This window comes from Pogonomyrmex barbatus, unplaced genomic scaffold (assembly GCF_055798465.1).
Source record: "Pogonomyrmex barbatus isolate J1 unplaced genomic scaffold, ASM5579846v1 scaffold20, whole genome shotgun sequence".
Lineage (NCBI taxonomy): Eukaryota > Metazoa > Arthropoda > Insecta > Hymenoptera > Formicidae > Pogonomyrmex > Pogonomyrmex barbatus.
Genome location: NW_028297117.1, coordinates 811720 through 827651, shown reverse-complemented (window position 1 = coordinate 827651; position 15932 = coordinate 811720). Strand labels below are relative to the sequence as shown.

The window sequence follows — 15932 nt, the reverse complement described above, 5'->3', positions numbered from 1 at the left end:
CGCGATCAAAGTTTCCATTCAAGAGAAACTCTACACTTTCACTTGAGCAGTCAAACGGTACGTTTCACACTTTGCTAAAGTACTATCATAATAATAAAATATAATATATAATTACATATACAACATTTATAAATTTAGTATACTAAGTTAAAATTATTAAGTTAAGTACTCTTCAAATATTAATTTTAATTTTATTGAAATTATTTTATTTAATATCTTACGTAAGAATTAAGTCCATAGAAATTAAGATATTAATAAATTAAGAACAGATTAATAATTGTGCACCGGTAGTTAAAGTTTTGTAGTTAAAATATTTCTGTCTAAAAGATTTTAAATTTGATAATATAATATACATTTATAAATCAATATTTATTTATATTAAAAATGTTAAAATATTAAACACTTTTAAAATTATTAACACATTGACGGAAAATATTAAACAAATTACAATGTTGATATTATTTTTATTATTAATTAACAATCTTATGTAATATATAATAATATAATTAAAATAACAAAAAATAAAAATAATTAATTATACATTGTGATACTTGTACTTGTTTTAAATTTTAGTGGCGTTTTTGTCAAGTTTAATAAATTGAAAAAAATATATTTCGCCAACATTTTATTAAAGTTATTTTTCTACCAATTTAAAGTTGACTACAGTATATATTATAAAGTTTTATTATTAAAACTATTATTTCTGTACGGACCAGAGTACCGTGAAGTACGACAAAGTCGTACTCATAAGCTGAAATTTAAAATTACGTTATGCAAAGAAAATTATATATATGATTATTTTTATTTAACTTTAATGACAATATAATTGATTGAAAATGTGTTTATACATAAAAATTCTAAAGAATAAAGCAGATGAATATGATTATTAATTACAAACAAATCTTCAATAAGAATTTTATATATGCTAATATATTATATAAAAAAAATTAAAAAATTAAAAAATTTCATCACTAATAATTATAATGATATTAATATTAATTTAATTATTTTTAAAATAATTAAATATTTCATACTAGTACATTACATTTACCGTTGCAAAGCCTTCGAATGATGGAACAAACATTCCTCCCACAACCATTTTGCAACTTCTCGTACTTCTTTGCATTATAATTGGCAATAATCTTTGTGCTGGTAAAGGCGCACCTTGCCATTGTGCGATATATCTGAATAAAGTTTATTTGGTTTTCATATTTGATATTTGATATTTATATACAGGGTGTTCCAGCACTGTCCCTATCGCTCGTGAGGAAATAGACGGAGCGAGATAAATCAAAATGTCTTATACCATTTTGCGATATTCGCAATAATTTTCGAGTTATTATGTATTAAAGTTGCACAAATAAGAATGCGCGCTCACCCGTAGGACGGCCCAGCGTGTCGACATTGGCCGCTCGGCGATGATTGGGCAGCGCGCGGCGAGAGGAAGGATGAGCCACGCTTATTATCATGCCGAAATTCGCGTCAACGTTATACACGCGACATTATTAAATACTTTATTCTTTATAATATTTATAGCTTTTTTAATAACGTAATATTTATAGTTTTTTTAATAGCAAAAAGTGAAATTAAATAATGTACTAATTTCGCGAATGTAGCCTAATATGTAATTCCTTCTAAAGTCACAAGAACAGGATAAATATTATCACTTTAAACGACAGTTGTAGTTTAAATTTTTTTCTTGAAATTATACATAATGATAAGAATCGAATATTAATGTTATTCGAGTATTGACTACAACTGTCGTTTAAAGTGATAATATTTATTCTTCTTGTATTTTAAAGGGAAAGATGTTAGGCTACATTCGCGAAATTAGTACATTATTTAATTTCATTTTTTGCTATTAAAAAAGCTATAAATATTATAAAGAATAAAATATTTAATAATTGTAATGTCGCGTGTATAATGTTGATGCGAATTTCAGCATGATAAGAAGCGTGAGCGATGGCTCATCCTTCCCCTCGCCGCGCGCTGCCCAATCATCGCCGAGCGCCGGGCGACCAATGTCGACACGCTGAGCCGTCCTACGGGTCAGGCGGGCGAACGCGCGCTCTTATTCGTGCAACTTTAATACTTAATAACTTGAAAATTATTGCGAATATCGCAAAATGGTATAAGACATATTAATTTATCTCGCTCCCATCTATCTCCTCATGAGTGATAGGGATAGTGTTACAGGATATCCTGTATAATATTTGATATTTATTAACACAATATGGATTTTAGCATTACTTCACTTTTGGAAATAAATACATAAGATATGTATCTGTACTGAAAATGTGTTTTATAATTCTCGATTATAATATCTATTATTAATTATGTATTAATAAATTTGATCTCATTTGCATCGAAAGAAAAGATATAAGTAATTAATAATTAAAATATATATATATGATTAATATTGCCAATATTTTAATATATTAAACAGTTAGTTTCGTAATTATTTTAATTATATATCCCGTTATAAGCATTCAATAAGAATTAAACAGATATATATATATATATATATATATATATATATATATATATATATACAGGTATGACTTTTTGGAAACTTTTATATTTCTTATTCAAAGAATTCGAATACATTATATACTTACGTATTCTCAAAAATACTGGCGCTGTGATCTATTAAAATTTGGCCAACGTAATTACCCAAGAACAAATAAACAATGTGACCAAAGATGAAAATAATTAATACTATGAGATCGCTAATTTCATGCTTGACTAAAATTGTTTGAAAAAACTGAAAAAAGATATGATGATATAATGAAGATATAATGAATTCAAGATTAAATTAGTTGCCCATAAAAATTTTTCTATACAAAACATGTACTTTTTCATTTTTATTTTAATTGATATTCTTAATTATTAATGTATATCATTAGTAATATATAATTGATATATATATATATATACTAATATAATAACTGTAAATTGATATAATACATATTATACACCACAATACATAACATAAAAATACAACTAAATATACATATATACAACATATACAACAAAATATACTTTAATAAAACCTGTTAACTAAATAAATAATTGAAGAAATATGACTCACGCAGAAAAGATTAATGATTAGAGATGTAATACCGATTATAAGTAAAATGGTATATGAAATTGCCAGAGTAGACCACAGGAATTCAGAAAATCTTGAAGAGAAAGAAATTATTATATCGATCGATCATTATTGTAATATTTTAACATGATATTCTTTTTATTTTGTACAAATTTTTGAAATTTTGATCTGATAATATAAACACTATTTCATGGAGATTTAATAGTTTTACATTAATCACACAATCATATTTATATAAATATTTTCTCTTTATTATTAATAAAATGCATTATACCGACTCGAGAGCTCTTTTGTGAATATATATAGCCTCAATTATTCTTTTGCAAATGATGATTGTTTGCTTTCCAGATGTATAACTATGTAAAGATTCATTATTAAATGCTTGATCCATTCGATAACTGTACAAATAGTAATTATATGTTATAAAAATTGTAATAATATATTAAATAATTAAAAAACTCAAATTAAAATAAAGTATATCTACATCATAATACTTATAAAATAAATATAAATAATTTGCATTAAGAACAAATATACAATTGTCCACCTAATTTCTGTTATTTTATTACCTGGCAATACGAAACATTCCGCAAGCATGCTGTACGTATGTCACGTATAATGATTCAGTGCCTACCAAAGTGGTTACTATTAAGCCTAAACTTATATTTGTCTGCAATAAAATCGCATAAAAAAATTTTTGCTGATCAATAAAGTACTCTCCCGGAAATAGAAATTGTCGTGATCGCGAAGTGTTTAATGGAGCAATAATGTCGAGGATACTTGGTATTAACGATGAAATAAAAATAGTTATCGTAGCCACATAACCCAATACTAAAATCATAAAAGAACGAATTTCAATATTTTTATGTTATGATTATTTAAAGTCAATGAATTAAACACACATCTATTTCTTACTTGTAAAAGACAAAGTGCACATGCTTCCAACGTAAGTATAACTTTCTATAATTTCTAATTCTTTTTTATCTTTAAGCATATTCCAATCTTTTTCTACATGATCCATGAGATACCTTATCTATTCACATGGAATTATAAAAATTTAATAGCTGATATTCCCATCATTAAAAAAAAAAGTCCAAAGATATATATAGTAAAGTGCTCATTTATTGTTAATTTATTATTCTAATTCAGAATTTAATGTCCCTACTTATTTGCAGAAAATTAATATCAAAAATGAAGGCTCTGATCTCCCATTACGATAGTATTATACTTGAAAACATAAAATATTATAAACAAAAGAATCTATTAGAATTATATATTAGAATTTTTATATATTAGAATTTTTTCTTAAATTATGTAAATAAATATCGCAAATTTTGAGCAATTATTAAAAATGTAACAACACCATTATTACCGCAACATGTAAGAGCAAAGTCAAACAAGTGACACAAGCTTGATATTAAATTGCTTCTAAAAACAAATAATTGTAAAATACTTTATCCCCAAATTTATTCGTTTTGAAATAATTTTAAAAATTATTAAAAGTAAATAACAAGGGTGAAGAACATTAAACAAATTAATTGTTGAACCTAATTTATTTGAGATATTTCTAAAATAAATAGAAGCAATAAATTCGGAACTATAGCAATAAATTATTTAATATTTAATTATAGTATATGTCCAAATTCTTTTTAATGATGGAGTCTTTGCAGAGGTAAAGTTTGGATGGACAAATTCAGTTATTATATGAAACGATTAGCAAAAAACAATTTGTTTTAATTGTTTTTGTTTATTATATTTTAAAACAAACAAAATACAATGTATACATCGATCACGCATACCAACTCACCTTTCTAGCGACAATACAAAATGTTTGATATTTTATAATGTAAATTACGCAAAGTATGATAGGAGAGAGAAATTTTATCATAATATTGATGTTTCGTTTTAATGTTATCAGTTTCGCAATCTAAAATCATAATTAAATTATATTTATCACAAATTATTAATTTTTGAAGCAAGCATCTTTCTTATATGTAGATTATTGTAAAAAAAATCCATGAATAAATTATAATGCAAGAATCTTATAATTAAATAAAATAGATCAGATTTAATATGTGGTAATAGCAAATTTTTTATTTTTTTATGTAATCTCTTACTATGTACTGTATACTCTTACCTGAGAAACTGTCATATACATTACAATAACATTACAAAATATCATTTGACAATATTTGTAAATTGAATGTTCATATGGCCACAAGCCAACTAACATTAAAAGACGTCGATTGAGTTTATAATATTCATTCCCGACGAAATTCATCTTCTTACAGCAATCAAAATGATTCTATACTGAGACATGAAGAGATATCTTTATGTTCTCCTTCTTTTGTTATTTTTTATATTTATTGAACCTATTGTTTTTTTTCCATCTCGCTTGTCCATGTAATGCGGAGAATAAGTACTGTAATCTATATATAAGTCTAACATATATAATTTAGTAATTTATGAAATCATCTACGTATTAGAATTATCATATTTATTCACACATACGTGTGAAAATGACATGTAGAAAAAAATTAGTAATCTATATGCAATTTATGATGTAAATGCCTTTCTTTTAGAGGGATAATTTTCTTATACTAGATCGTTTATATATTCTTTTTTATTACTCACCAAGATGTCATCTGTTTCACATTAAAGCAAATATATTTAGTTTATTATTTAAAAATATTTAAGAGACATCGAATATATTTGGAATAAATTTCTTAAAATGTATCTATTCTATAAATATTTTTATATATTCCACATATATTTATATATGTGTAATATATCTTTTTCATATATCTTTTTCAGATAAAAGATAAACAGAGCTTACGTGTTTGTTGCGACAAACCATTGCGGTAATATCAATGTTACCGCCAAACAAGACTCGGTCTTCCGGTCGCGAGATAGAAAAGAGCGTGGCATCTCTAATTTCGCGAAAACGTGTTACAAAGCACATCACGCTCGGAGATAGTGCGACGAGGATGGCATGCGATTTGAAACCATTCCTGATTGGATACAGCTCCCAAGTTGGATATAAATACAAGTAGCAATGCGAAAACGGCTCACTACGTTTTTCGAGCTCATTTGTGTCACGGATCTGTGCGAGTCTTAACGAGAAGCCGAGTCCTCTAGATTATATTAAATTAACGAGAAGCCGAGTCTTCAAACCGAAATATTATCGAAATTAATATGAGGTACATATATACGATACATATGCGAAAAAGACATTAGTTACGTAACACAGTATATGTATGCAACAGTGTTTGTAATCGAAATGTGTTTATTTGCAGTTTAAATATTACAGTGTTTAATGTACAGTTTAAAGTATAATTTTCCAAATGTATATAAGTAATGTAATTTACTATTCGAAGTAAGTATTTGACAATTATCTAATAATGTTATATAAAAAGGAATATATATATATATATATATATAAATCATCTTATGTCATCGATACTTCAGCTTCTCTTATTTAATGGTATTGCTGCGCTAGCTATGTAAAATTGTAAAATATGGTAAAAACATATTCCTAATTCGAATTAAAATTTTTATTCTTTTTTCTTTTATCTTTTATTCTTTAGTTTATCGATATATATAATTATTTTTTATTTTTAAATAATGATATTAAATATCGGCAGTTATAAAACTTATGTTCAACAATATCTTTTTTTTTTTAGATATTTATTTGATCGATGATTATGCGGATTAAATTTATTAATTTAAATTATTAAAATTTTAAATTTTGTTATTCAAATACATAGTTTATCATTTCTATTTTGCCTATCTTTATTTTGACTTTTTTTATTTTAACTAAGCATTCGCGATCGGTATAACTTATATTCAAAACACAGTATCGATATATATATTTTTGTTTAGTATTTGACATATGTAGTTGAAGCAAAAGAATATATAATTATGAATGTCAAAAACATTTAAGTCTATTCTAATTCTATTCTATGAATAATATAACAATATATAATATAGCAATTTTCTTTGTTCTTTTTAATATTTAAATAAATTGAATAAAAATAGCGACATCATGTGTTTTAAATGAGAAAAGACTATTGAATGTTTTTAACATTATATGTTGCAATATATAATGACAAAATTTTTGCGCGGAACTTAATAAAAATATTGCATGCTGCATAAATCAGCTAATATTCTAGCGGGTCACTAGTGGGATATTGCGCAAAGTCGATGCCAGGCTTTGCGACAATAGAGACCATACAAGGAGTCCAGACAATATTAATTATCAATCTTATAATATATAATAATATAATTAAAATAACAAAAAAATAAAGGTAACTATTCATTGTGATACTTATATTTATTTTAAATTTTAGTGGCGTTTTTGTCAAGTTTAATAAATCGAAAAAAATATATTTCGCCAATATTTTATTAAATTATTTTTCTACTATTATTTTTCTACTAATTTAAAGTTGACTACTATATATTATAAAATTTTATTGTTAAAACTATTAGTTCTGTACGGACCAGAGTACCGTAAAATACGACAAAGTAGTACTCATAAGCTGAAATTTAAAATTATGTTATGCAAAGAAAATTATATATATATGATAATTATATATATGATAATTATATATATAATTTTTATTTAACTTTAATGGCAATATAATTGATTGAAAATGTGTTTACATATAAAAATTCCAAAAGAATAAAGTAAATGAATATGATTATTAATTACAAACAAATTTTCAATAGATATTTCATATATTCTAATATATACTACATAAAAAAAAAATAAAAATAAGTGAATCAAAACATTTCACTACTAATAATATATTAATATTAATTCAATTATTTCTGAAATAGTCAAATATTTCATACTAGCGTTACATTTACCGTTGCAAAGCCTTCGAATGATGGAACAAACATTCCTCCCACAACCATTTTGCAACTTCTCATACTTCTTTGCATTATAAGTGGCAATAATCTTTGTGCTGGCAAAGGCGCACCTTGCCATCGTGCGATATATCTGGATAAAGTTTATTTGGCTATTAGTTTTCATCATTTCAAACTTAATATTTGATATTTAATAGAATAATATATATAATAGAATATAGATTTTAAGCGCTACTTTACTTTTAAAAATAGGTACATAATATATGTATCTTTAATAAAAGTGTATTTTATAATTCTCGATTATATATCCCATTATAAGTATTCGACAAGAGTTAAATAGATATATACATAGATATATCTTTTTTGGAAACTTTTATATTTCTTATTCAAATAATTCGAACACATTATATACTTACATATTTTCAAAAATACTGCCGCTGTGATCTATTAAAATTTGGCCAACGTAGTTACCCAAGAACAAATAAATAATGTGACCAAAAATAAAACTAACTAATATTATAATATCGTTAATTTCATGCTTGAATAAAATTGTTTGAAAAAGCTGAAAAAAAATATGATAACATAATGAAGATATAATGAATTCAAGTTTAAATATTAGTTGCTAATAAAAATGTTTTTATATAAAACATATACTTTTCAATTTTTATTTTTATTGATTCATAATTATTGATGTATATCATTAGTGATATATAATTGATATATATCAATATAATAATTGTAAATTGATACATGTAATGATATGTAACAATACATATTATAAAAACACAACTAAATAAAATATACTTATACATATACTTTAATAAAACCTGTTATCTAAAAGTAATTGAAGAAATATTACCCACGCAGAAAAGATTAATAATTAGAGATGTAATACCGATTATAAGTAAAATGGTATATGAAATTGCCAGAGTAGACCACAGGAATTCGGAAAACCTTGAAGAGAAAGAAATTACTATATCGATCGATCATTATTGCAATATTTTAGCATGCAATTCTTTTTATTTTGTACAAATTTTCGAAACATTGACTTGACAATATAAATATTATTTCATAGAGGAGATTTAATAGTTTTACATTATATTAATTGCTATTATTTATAGAAATATTTTTCTTTTTATTATTAATAGAATACATTATACCGACTCGAGAGCTCTTTTGTGAATATATATAGCCTCAATTATTCTTTTGCAAATGATGATTGTTTGCTTTCCGGATGTGTAACTGTGTAAAGATTTATCATTAAATGCCTGATCCATTCGATAACTGTACAAATAGTAATTGTGTATTATAAAATTTGTAATAATATATTAAATAATTAAAAAAACTCAAATTAAAATAAAGTATATCTACATCATAATACTTATAAAATAAATACAAATAATTTGCATTAAGAACAAATATACAATTATTCACCCAATTTTCTGCTATTATATTACCTGGCAATACGAAACATTCCGCAAGCATGCTGTACGTACGTCACGTATAATGATTCAGTGCCTATCAAAGTGGTTACTATTAAGCCTAAACTTATACCTGTTTGTAATAAAATCGCATAAAAAAATTTTTGCTGATCGATAAAGTACTCTCCCGGAAAAAGAAATTGTCGTGGTCGCGAGATGTTTAATGGAGCGATAATGTCGAGAATAGTTGGTATTAACGATAAAATAAAAAAAGTTATCATAGCCATAGAACCCAATACTAAAATCATAAAAGAATAAATTTTAATATTTATATGTTACGATTATTTAAAGTTAATGACATTAAACATATCTATCTCTTACTTGTAAAAGACAAACTGCACATGCTTCCAACATAGGTATAGCTTTTTATAATTTCTAATTCTTTTTTATCTTTAAGCATATTCCAATCTTCTTCTACATGATCCATGAGATGCTTTATCTATTCACGTGGAATTACAAAAATTTAATAGCTGATATTTCCATCATTAAAAAAAAGTTCAAATATATATTTAAATTTAAATAAAGTGCTCATTTATTGTTAATTTATTATTATAATTTGGAATTTAATGTTCCTTATTTGCAGAAAATTAATATCAAAATGGAAGGCTCTGATCTTCCATTATGATAGCACCCTTATACTTGAAAACAAAGTATTGTAAACAAAAGAATCTATATATTAAGATTTTTTGCTTAAATTATGTAAATAGATATCACAAATTTTGAGCAATTATTAAATATAACAAATTATTACCCTATTATTAGAAATATAATCATTATTACCACACATGTAAAAGCAAAGTCAAACTAAGTCAAAATAAGTGACTACATAAGCTTGATACTAAATTGTTTCTAAAAACAAATAATTGTAAAATACTTTATTCCCAAATTTATACCTTTTGAAATAATTTAAAAAATTATTAAAAGTAAATAAATCAAGGGTGAAGAACATTAAATAAATAAATTGTTGAGCCTAATTTGTTTGAGATATTTCTAAAATAGAAGCAAAAAATTCGGCACTAGAGCAATAAATTAATATTTAATTATGTTATATATCCAGAATCTTTTTAATGATGGAGTCAGCTTTGCAGAGCTAAAGTTTGGATGAATAAATTCAATTATTATATGAAACGATTAGCAAAAAACAATTTATTTTAATTGTTTTTAATATTATATTTTAAAATAGACAAAATACAGTGTATACATCGATGACCACGCATACCAACTCACCTTTTTAGCGACAATACAAAATGTTTGATATTTTATAATGTAAATTATGCAAAGTATGATAGGAGAGAGAAATTTTATCATAATATTGATGTTTCGTTTTAATGTTATCAATATCGCAATCTAAAACCATGATAATTCAATAATATCTATCATAAATTATTAAGTTTTGAAGTAAGCATTATATGTAGATTATTGTAAGAAAAGTCCATGAATAAATTATAATGCCAGAATTTTCTGATTAAATAAGACAGATCAGATTTAATATGTGATAATAGCAAATTTTTCATTTTTTTCATGTAATACTTTTACCTGAGAAACTGTCATATACATTACAATAACATTACAAAATATCATTTGACAATATTTGTAGATTGAATGTTCATATGGCCATAAGCCAACTAACATTAAAAGACGTCGATTGAGTTTATAATATTCATTCCCGACGAAATTCATCTTACAGCAATCAAAATTCTATACTGAGACATGAAGAGATATCTTTATGTTCTCCTTTTGTTATTTTTTTATATTTATTGAACCTATTTTTTTTTTCTATCTCGCTTGTCTATGTAATGCGGAGAATAAGTACTGTAATCTACATAGGTCCAACATATATAATTTAGTAATTTATAAAATTATCTGCATATTAGAATTATCACATCTATTCACACGGCCGTGTAAAAATGACATGTAGGAAAAAATTAGTAATATATGCAATTTACGATGTAAATGCCTTTCTTTGAAAGGGTTATTTTCTTATACCAGATCGTTTATACATTCCTTTTTATTACTTATCGAGATGTCATCTGTTACGTTGAAGCAAACATATTTTGTCAGCTTATTATTTAAAAATATTTAAGAAACATCGAATATATTTGGAATAAACTTCTTAAAATGTATTTATTCCATATACATTTTTATATATTCTACATATATTTATATATGTGTACTATATATATATATATATCTTTTTCAGATAAAAAAAACAGAGCTTATGTGTTTGTAGTCGAAATGTGTTTATTTTACAGTTTAAACATTACAGTATTTAATCTACAGTTTAAAGTATAATTTTTCAAATGTATATAAGTAATGTAATTTATTATTCGAAGTAAGTATTTGATAATTATCTAATAATGTAAACTTTTTATTCTGTAGTCTGTCGATATAATTATTTTTTATTTTTAAATAATGATATTAAATACCGGCAGTTATAAAACTTATGTTCGACGATATCTTTTTCTTTAGGTATTTATTTGTTGGATGATTATGCGGATAAAATTTATTAATTTAGACTATTAAAATTTAAGACTTTATTATTCAAATACATAATTTATCATTTCTATTTTGCTTATCTTTATTTTGACTTTTTAGTAAGCATTCGCGATATAATTTATATTCAAAACACAGTATTGATATATATATTTTAGTATTTGACATATGTAGTTGAAGCAAGTGAATATATAACTGTAAATGTCAAAAACATTTAAATCTGTTCTAATTCTATTCCATGATAGTACAGCGACTTTTTTTGTTCTTTTTAACATTTGTTAAATAAACACATTGAATAAAAATCAACATCATGGGTTTTAAATGAGAAAATATCATTGAATGTTTTTAACATCACATGTTGCAATATATAATGACAAAATTTTTGCGCGGGAGGCTAATAAAAATATTGCATGCTGCGTAAAAGTCGGCTATAATATTCCAGCGGGTCACTAGTGGGATATTGCGCAGAGTCGACACCAGGCCTCGCGACACAGCGCGGGCGCAATAGGGAGCAATATTCTTCATATGCGACATTTCCCTCAATGCAGCATGAGCCGTCATGCGAAGAGCTTCGCGCGTGTATATTTCTTCATTTATCGTCTTTTGTGAACGGATAAATTTCTGCCCATCCGTGAAATGCAGTGAAATGTGTTAGTGAACTCTGATGTGATTTTTAATTTTTAATAAATTTTTTCATAATTTGTGCACATACATTAACAGAGTGTATTTTAGAAATATTTGGCGATTTAACTGATCTTTAATATAAACAAATAGAAGAAGAGCTATATATTAAGGTAAACATGCAAGTAATATGCAGCATTTAAATAAGAATTCTTCTCTATATCCAAACTTTTCTATGAATAAAATTACTTTTTCTTATCTCTTTGAGGATCTTTAACATAATTGTTGAGATGTCAAAGTTGATACCTTTGCAACCAATACTTATTTATTGTAATATATAAAATTGATATAAAAATCTCAAAATTTTCTAAAATTTTTATATATTAAAAATATAATAAAAATATAATATATTACTAATATTATATTCGTGAATAATTTTGTAAAAATTTCTAGAAATTTATAAATTATGTATTATGTATAAAATATCTTAGAAAAATATTTTATATTTATTAGAATTATTTTGTTAAAAGCAAAGAAACAAATAAGAATATTTTTATAAAGAGAGATTTTTATAATAATGGTAATTATGTTAACGTAATATTATAATGAGCATTTATATAGATATTTTATTTATAAAATATATGTGATTCATTCCAATTTTAATAAATATTATAGAAAAAATATAGTTATATGTTTTACTTTTAAAATGTAATTTTATTTGAATATAAATAACAATATAAAAAATCAATGCTATGAAAAGCATTTTATTATTTTGTTATCTTAAATCCAAAGAATAATAAAAAATGAAAAGATCGAATTTTGTGATAATAGATTGTGATAATAGAATTTCCAGTAAATCAATGATAAAAACTATTCCATTATTTAGTAACTATATATAATGGCTTTTTTTCACTTATTTAATTATATATTTCAATTTTCCTTCTGTCCTCTTAAAATAATCATTATTAGCTAAAATAATTATTAGCTAAAAGTGTATGAATGAGAAGATATTTTGACATAGATGCTATATATAAATGTATTATATTATAAAAAAGGGATGGGGAATACCTTTAGCGTACACACAATTGGAGTATATATATAGAAGAGTATAGAGTTTGTACAGAAGGGTAAAAATATATAATAAAATATAATACTGTTCTGAAATCTTGCTTATTAAGATTCGTGATAAACCTATTTTATTCTACATTAATAAAGTGTTTCATAAATACTAATAATATAGTTTTTTTATTATACTAATCATTAAAATTAGATTTGCTGTTTATTTTGATGTTAACGTACGGAATATATTACAGTGAGATAAGATAGCATAATGCTCACCACCTAAAAGAAATGATTATGGATAATATTAAAATTGTATATGTATATTGTATGTGACTTTAAATGATTTCGAAACTACTTTTATCTGTTTATTCCATTTTTGTATAGTTATATTATTCTCATTAACGCTATTATAATTGCGTTATATTCATTAATGTTTCTTAATTAGGCATTTGAATTTGTAGAAATATATTATTATCTATGCAAAATCTTCCAACGATGCCATAATTACGTCACCAATACCTAACACGTAACCCTTTATTGCTCTTTGCAATATAAATGTGAGAAGTTTCTGAATGCGTACAGGCGCTGCGTACCAAGCTACATCGTATCTATATAATTACATATGAGAGTTTCCTATTTTTTTCCCCTTTTATTAAAATTCTTATTAAATATAAAACAATATGTATAATATGCAAATAATGTGACATGAATTTAATCTAAAAACTTACGCCTTATCAAACACAAGAATACTATGATCCGTTACTTTCTGTCCAAAATAATTGGCAAAAAATAAGAAATCATATTGGCCTCCAATAAAGACTCCAAAGCTGCCAATAATTCTTCAAAATCATTCATCGCCAAGATAGCTTCAATTAGCTAAAAGATATTGATATTTATATATTTTAAAGTTAAGCAAATATAACTTTTTACAATTAGTAAAACAATATTTTGTAGATAAAGAAAACAAATGAAACATAACATGTAGAATAAGACTGTTTATTGAAAAAATAACTCACACGGAACATATTAATAGTTATTGCGATTACTCCAAGTAGGAACATAAATAGGTCAAGATAAATGTGGATACTAGATAATCTAAAGATCTTCAATAATGAAAAATTATATGTATTAGTTATGTATTATATGTATTAGTTATGAATAGTGAGAGTAATATATTAATCCTCTCCTAATATCCTTTTTGCACTGAAAATAAGTGCAAAAAATTTTCCCATAAAAAAATTAAGATCTTGCGTTTCATGATTGGTATACTCACTCGATAGTTCTTATGTGGATATACTTATAGCTTGTATAATTTTGGCGTGAATTATGGTATATCTTTCATTAGCTATCGAAAACATTTCGTCATCAAAAGCATGTTTAAGTGATAACTAAAAATATGGATTTATTTATGTATAAGTAAGATAGTGATCAAAATCAATTCAATTGCATACAATTATATTATAATATATTATAATATATATTTTTAAATATAAAAGATTTTCATGTTTTTCTTTTTTATAACTTATTTTTATAACTTGTCATAGCATGTGCTTTGCAACAATAGTAATTATTGTTAAATAACTAATTATGTGATTAAATACGATCTATAAAATCAATTTATATAATATATAATATTTTGTACATTTGTATATTCGGAAATATTTGCATTGTCATATTTAAAAGTTTGCAATCATATGTCTCACCTAGTTACTTCGAATAATCCGCAAGCATGATGAACATATATCAGATTTAAAGTTTCGGTCGCAAGTATTGTAGTCACGCCTAGTAGAGCTAATAATGACTGGTGCATCTAAATAGGATAAAAATGTTTTTGTTCATCGAGAATGTAATATTCCGCTAAAATGGATAATCTTCTAGAACGAAATTCATTTAAGGGATGAACGAAATCGAGAAAGCCTGGCAAATAAAAGCCCAAAATAAAGCAAAGCAAAAGTGGAAAACTTGCAGCTGAAATAATATCACATCATTATGTACCAGGATTCGGAATAATAGATTAACGGTTTCCGTTATTTTTATATTTATAATCTATGGCATTTTACCAAAAAAAACTATTGTGTATCGCATTCCGATTATGGTATAATACCGTACAATTTCGTATTCTTTTTCATCCTTTAATGTATTCCAATTATGCTGTATTCTATCCATCATTTCTTTTACCTGACAATATATGATTAATAATAAACGATATTATATTTTAATTTTGATCTCTTTTTATAATTAAGCAGATTGGATAATTTGAAATTTTTTCATATACTTACTCTGTCAATGTTAATAAT

At 24.6% G+C, this 15932-nt stretch overlaps 2 protein-coding genes, 1 long non-coding RNA gene and 1 pseudogene across 6 annotated transcripts in view; 1 reads left to right on the top strand and 3 right to left on the bottom strand.

The window, feature by feature from the left end:
* alpha-Man-Ia (alpha-Mannosidase class I a) overlaps positions 1-15932 on the bottom strand; it is a 557932-nt gene that overhangs the window by 83659 nt on the left and 458341 nt on the right. The gene's annotated exons all lie outside the window — the stretch shown is intronic.
* On the bottom strand, positions 431-11139 carry LOC112552615 (uncharacterized). 2 transcript variants are annotated; one of them, XM_089077699.1, is made up of 9 exons: positions 10996-11139; positions 10687-10806; positions 9781-9898; positions 9436-9496; positions 9143-9262; positions 8842-8932; positions 8395-8540; positions 7979-8111; positions 431-751 (listed from the first exon to the last, which is right to left on the bottom strand). In XM_089077699.1, the coding sequence occupies exons 1-9, from the start codon at positions 11137-11139 to the stop codon at positions 698-700; spliced, it is 987 nt and encodes a 328-aa protein (XP_088933825.1). In that variant the 3' UTR covers positions 431-697. The 2 variants fall into 2 exon arrangements, with proteins under 2 accessions (XP_088933825.1, XP_088933824.1); XM_089077698.1 differs by lacking the exons at positions 7979-8111; positions 8395-8540; positions 8842-8932; ... (3 more) ...; positions 10687-10806; positions 10996-11139 and adding exons at positions 1052-1184; positions 2619-2764; positions 3092-3182; ... (3 more) ...; positions 4917-5036; positions 5247-7961.
* LOC112552243 (uncharacterized) overlaps positions 11839-15932 on the top strand; it is a 167106-nt gene continuing 163012 nt past the window's right edge. For both annotated transcript variants that reach the window (XR_016139429.1, XR_016139428.1), the window contains exon 1: positions 11839-12746. This is a non-coding gene — a long non-coding RNA (uncharacterized LOC112552243). The remainder of the gene's footprint in view (positions 12747-15932) is intronic.
* Positions 12676-15610, bottom strand: LOC112552614 (uncharacterized; annotated as a pseudogene).

Excerpts from the sequence above, each read along its gene's own strand:
- LOC112552615 (XM_089077698.1), bottom strand. The coding sequence starts at position 5,390 with ATGAATTTCGTCGGGAATGAATATTATAAACTCAATCGACGTCTTTTA. Across the intron at positions 5,037-5,246 it reads TGTATATGACAGTTTCTCAG|ATTGCGAAACTGATAACATT; the intron begins GTAAGAGTATAC and ends TTATGATTTTAG. Across the intron at positions 752-1,051 it reads CATTCGAAGGCTTTGCAACG|CTTATGAGTACGACTTTGTC; the intron begins GTAAATGTAATG and ends TTTAAATTTCAG.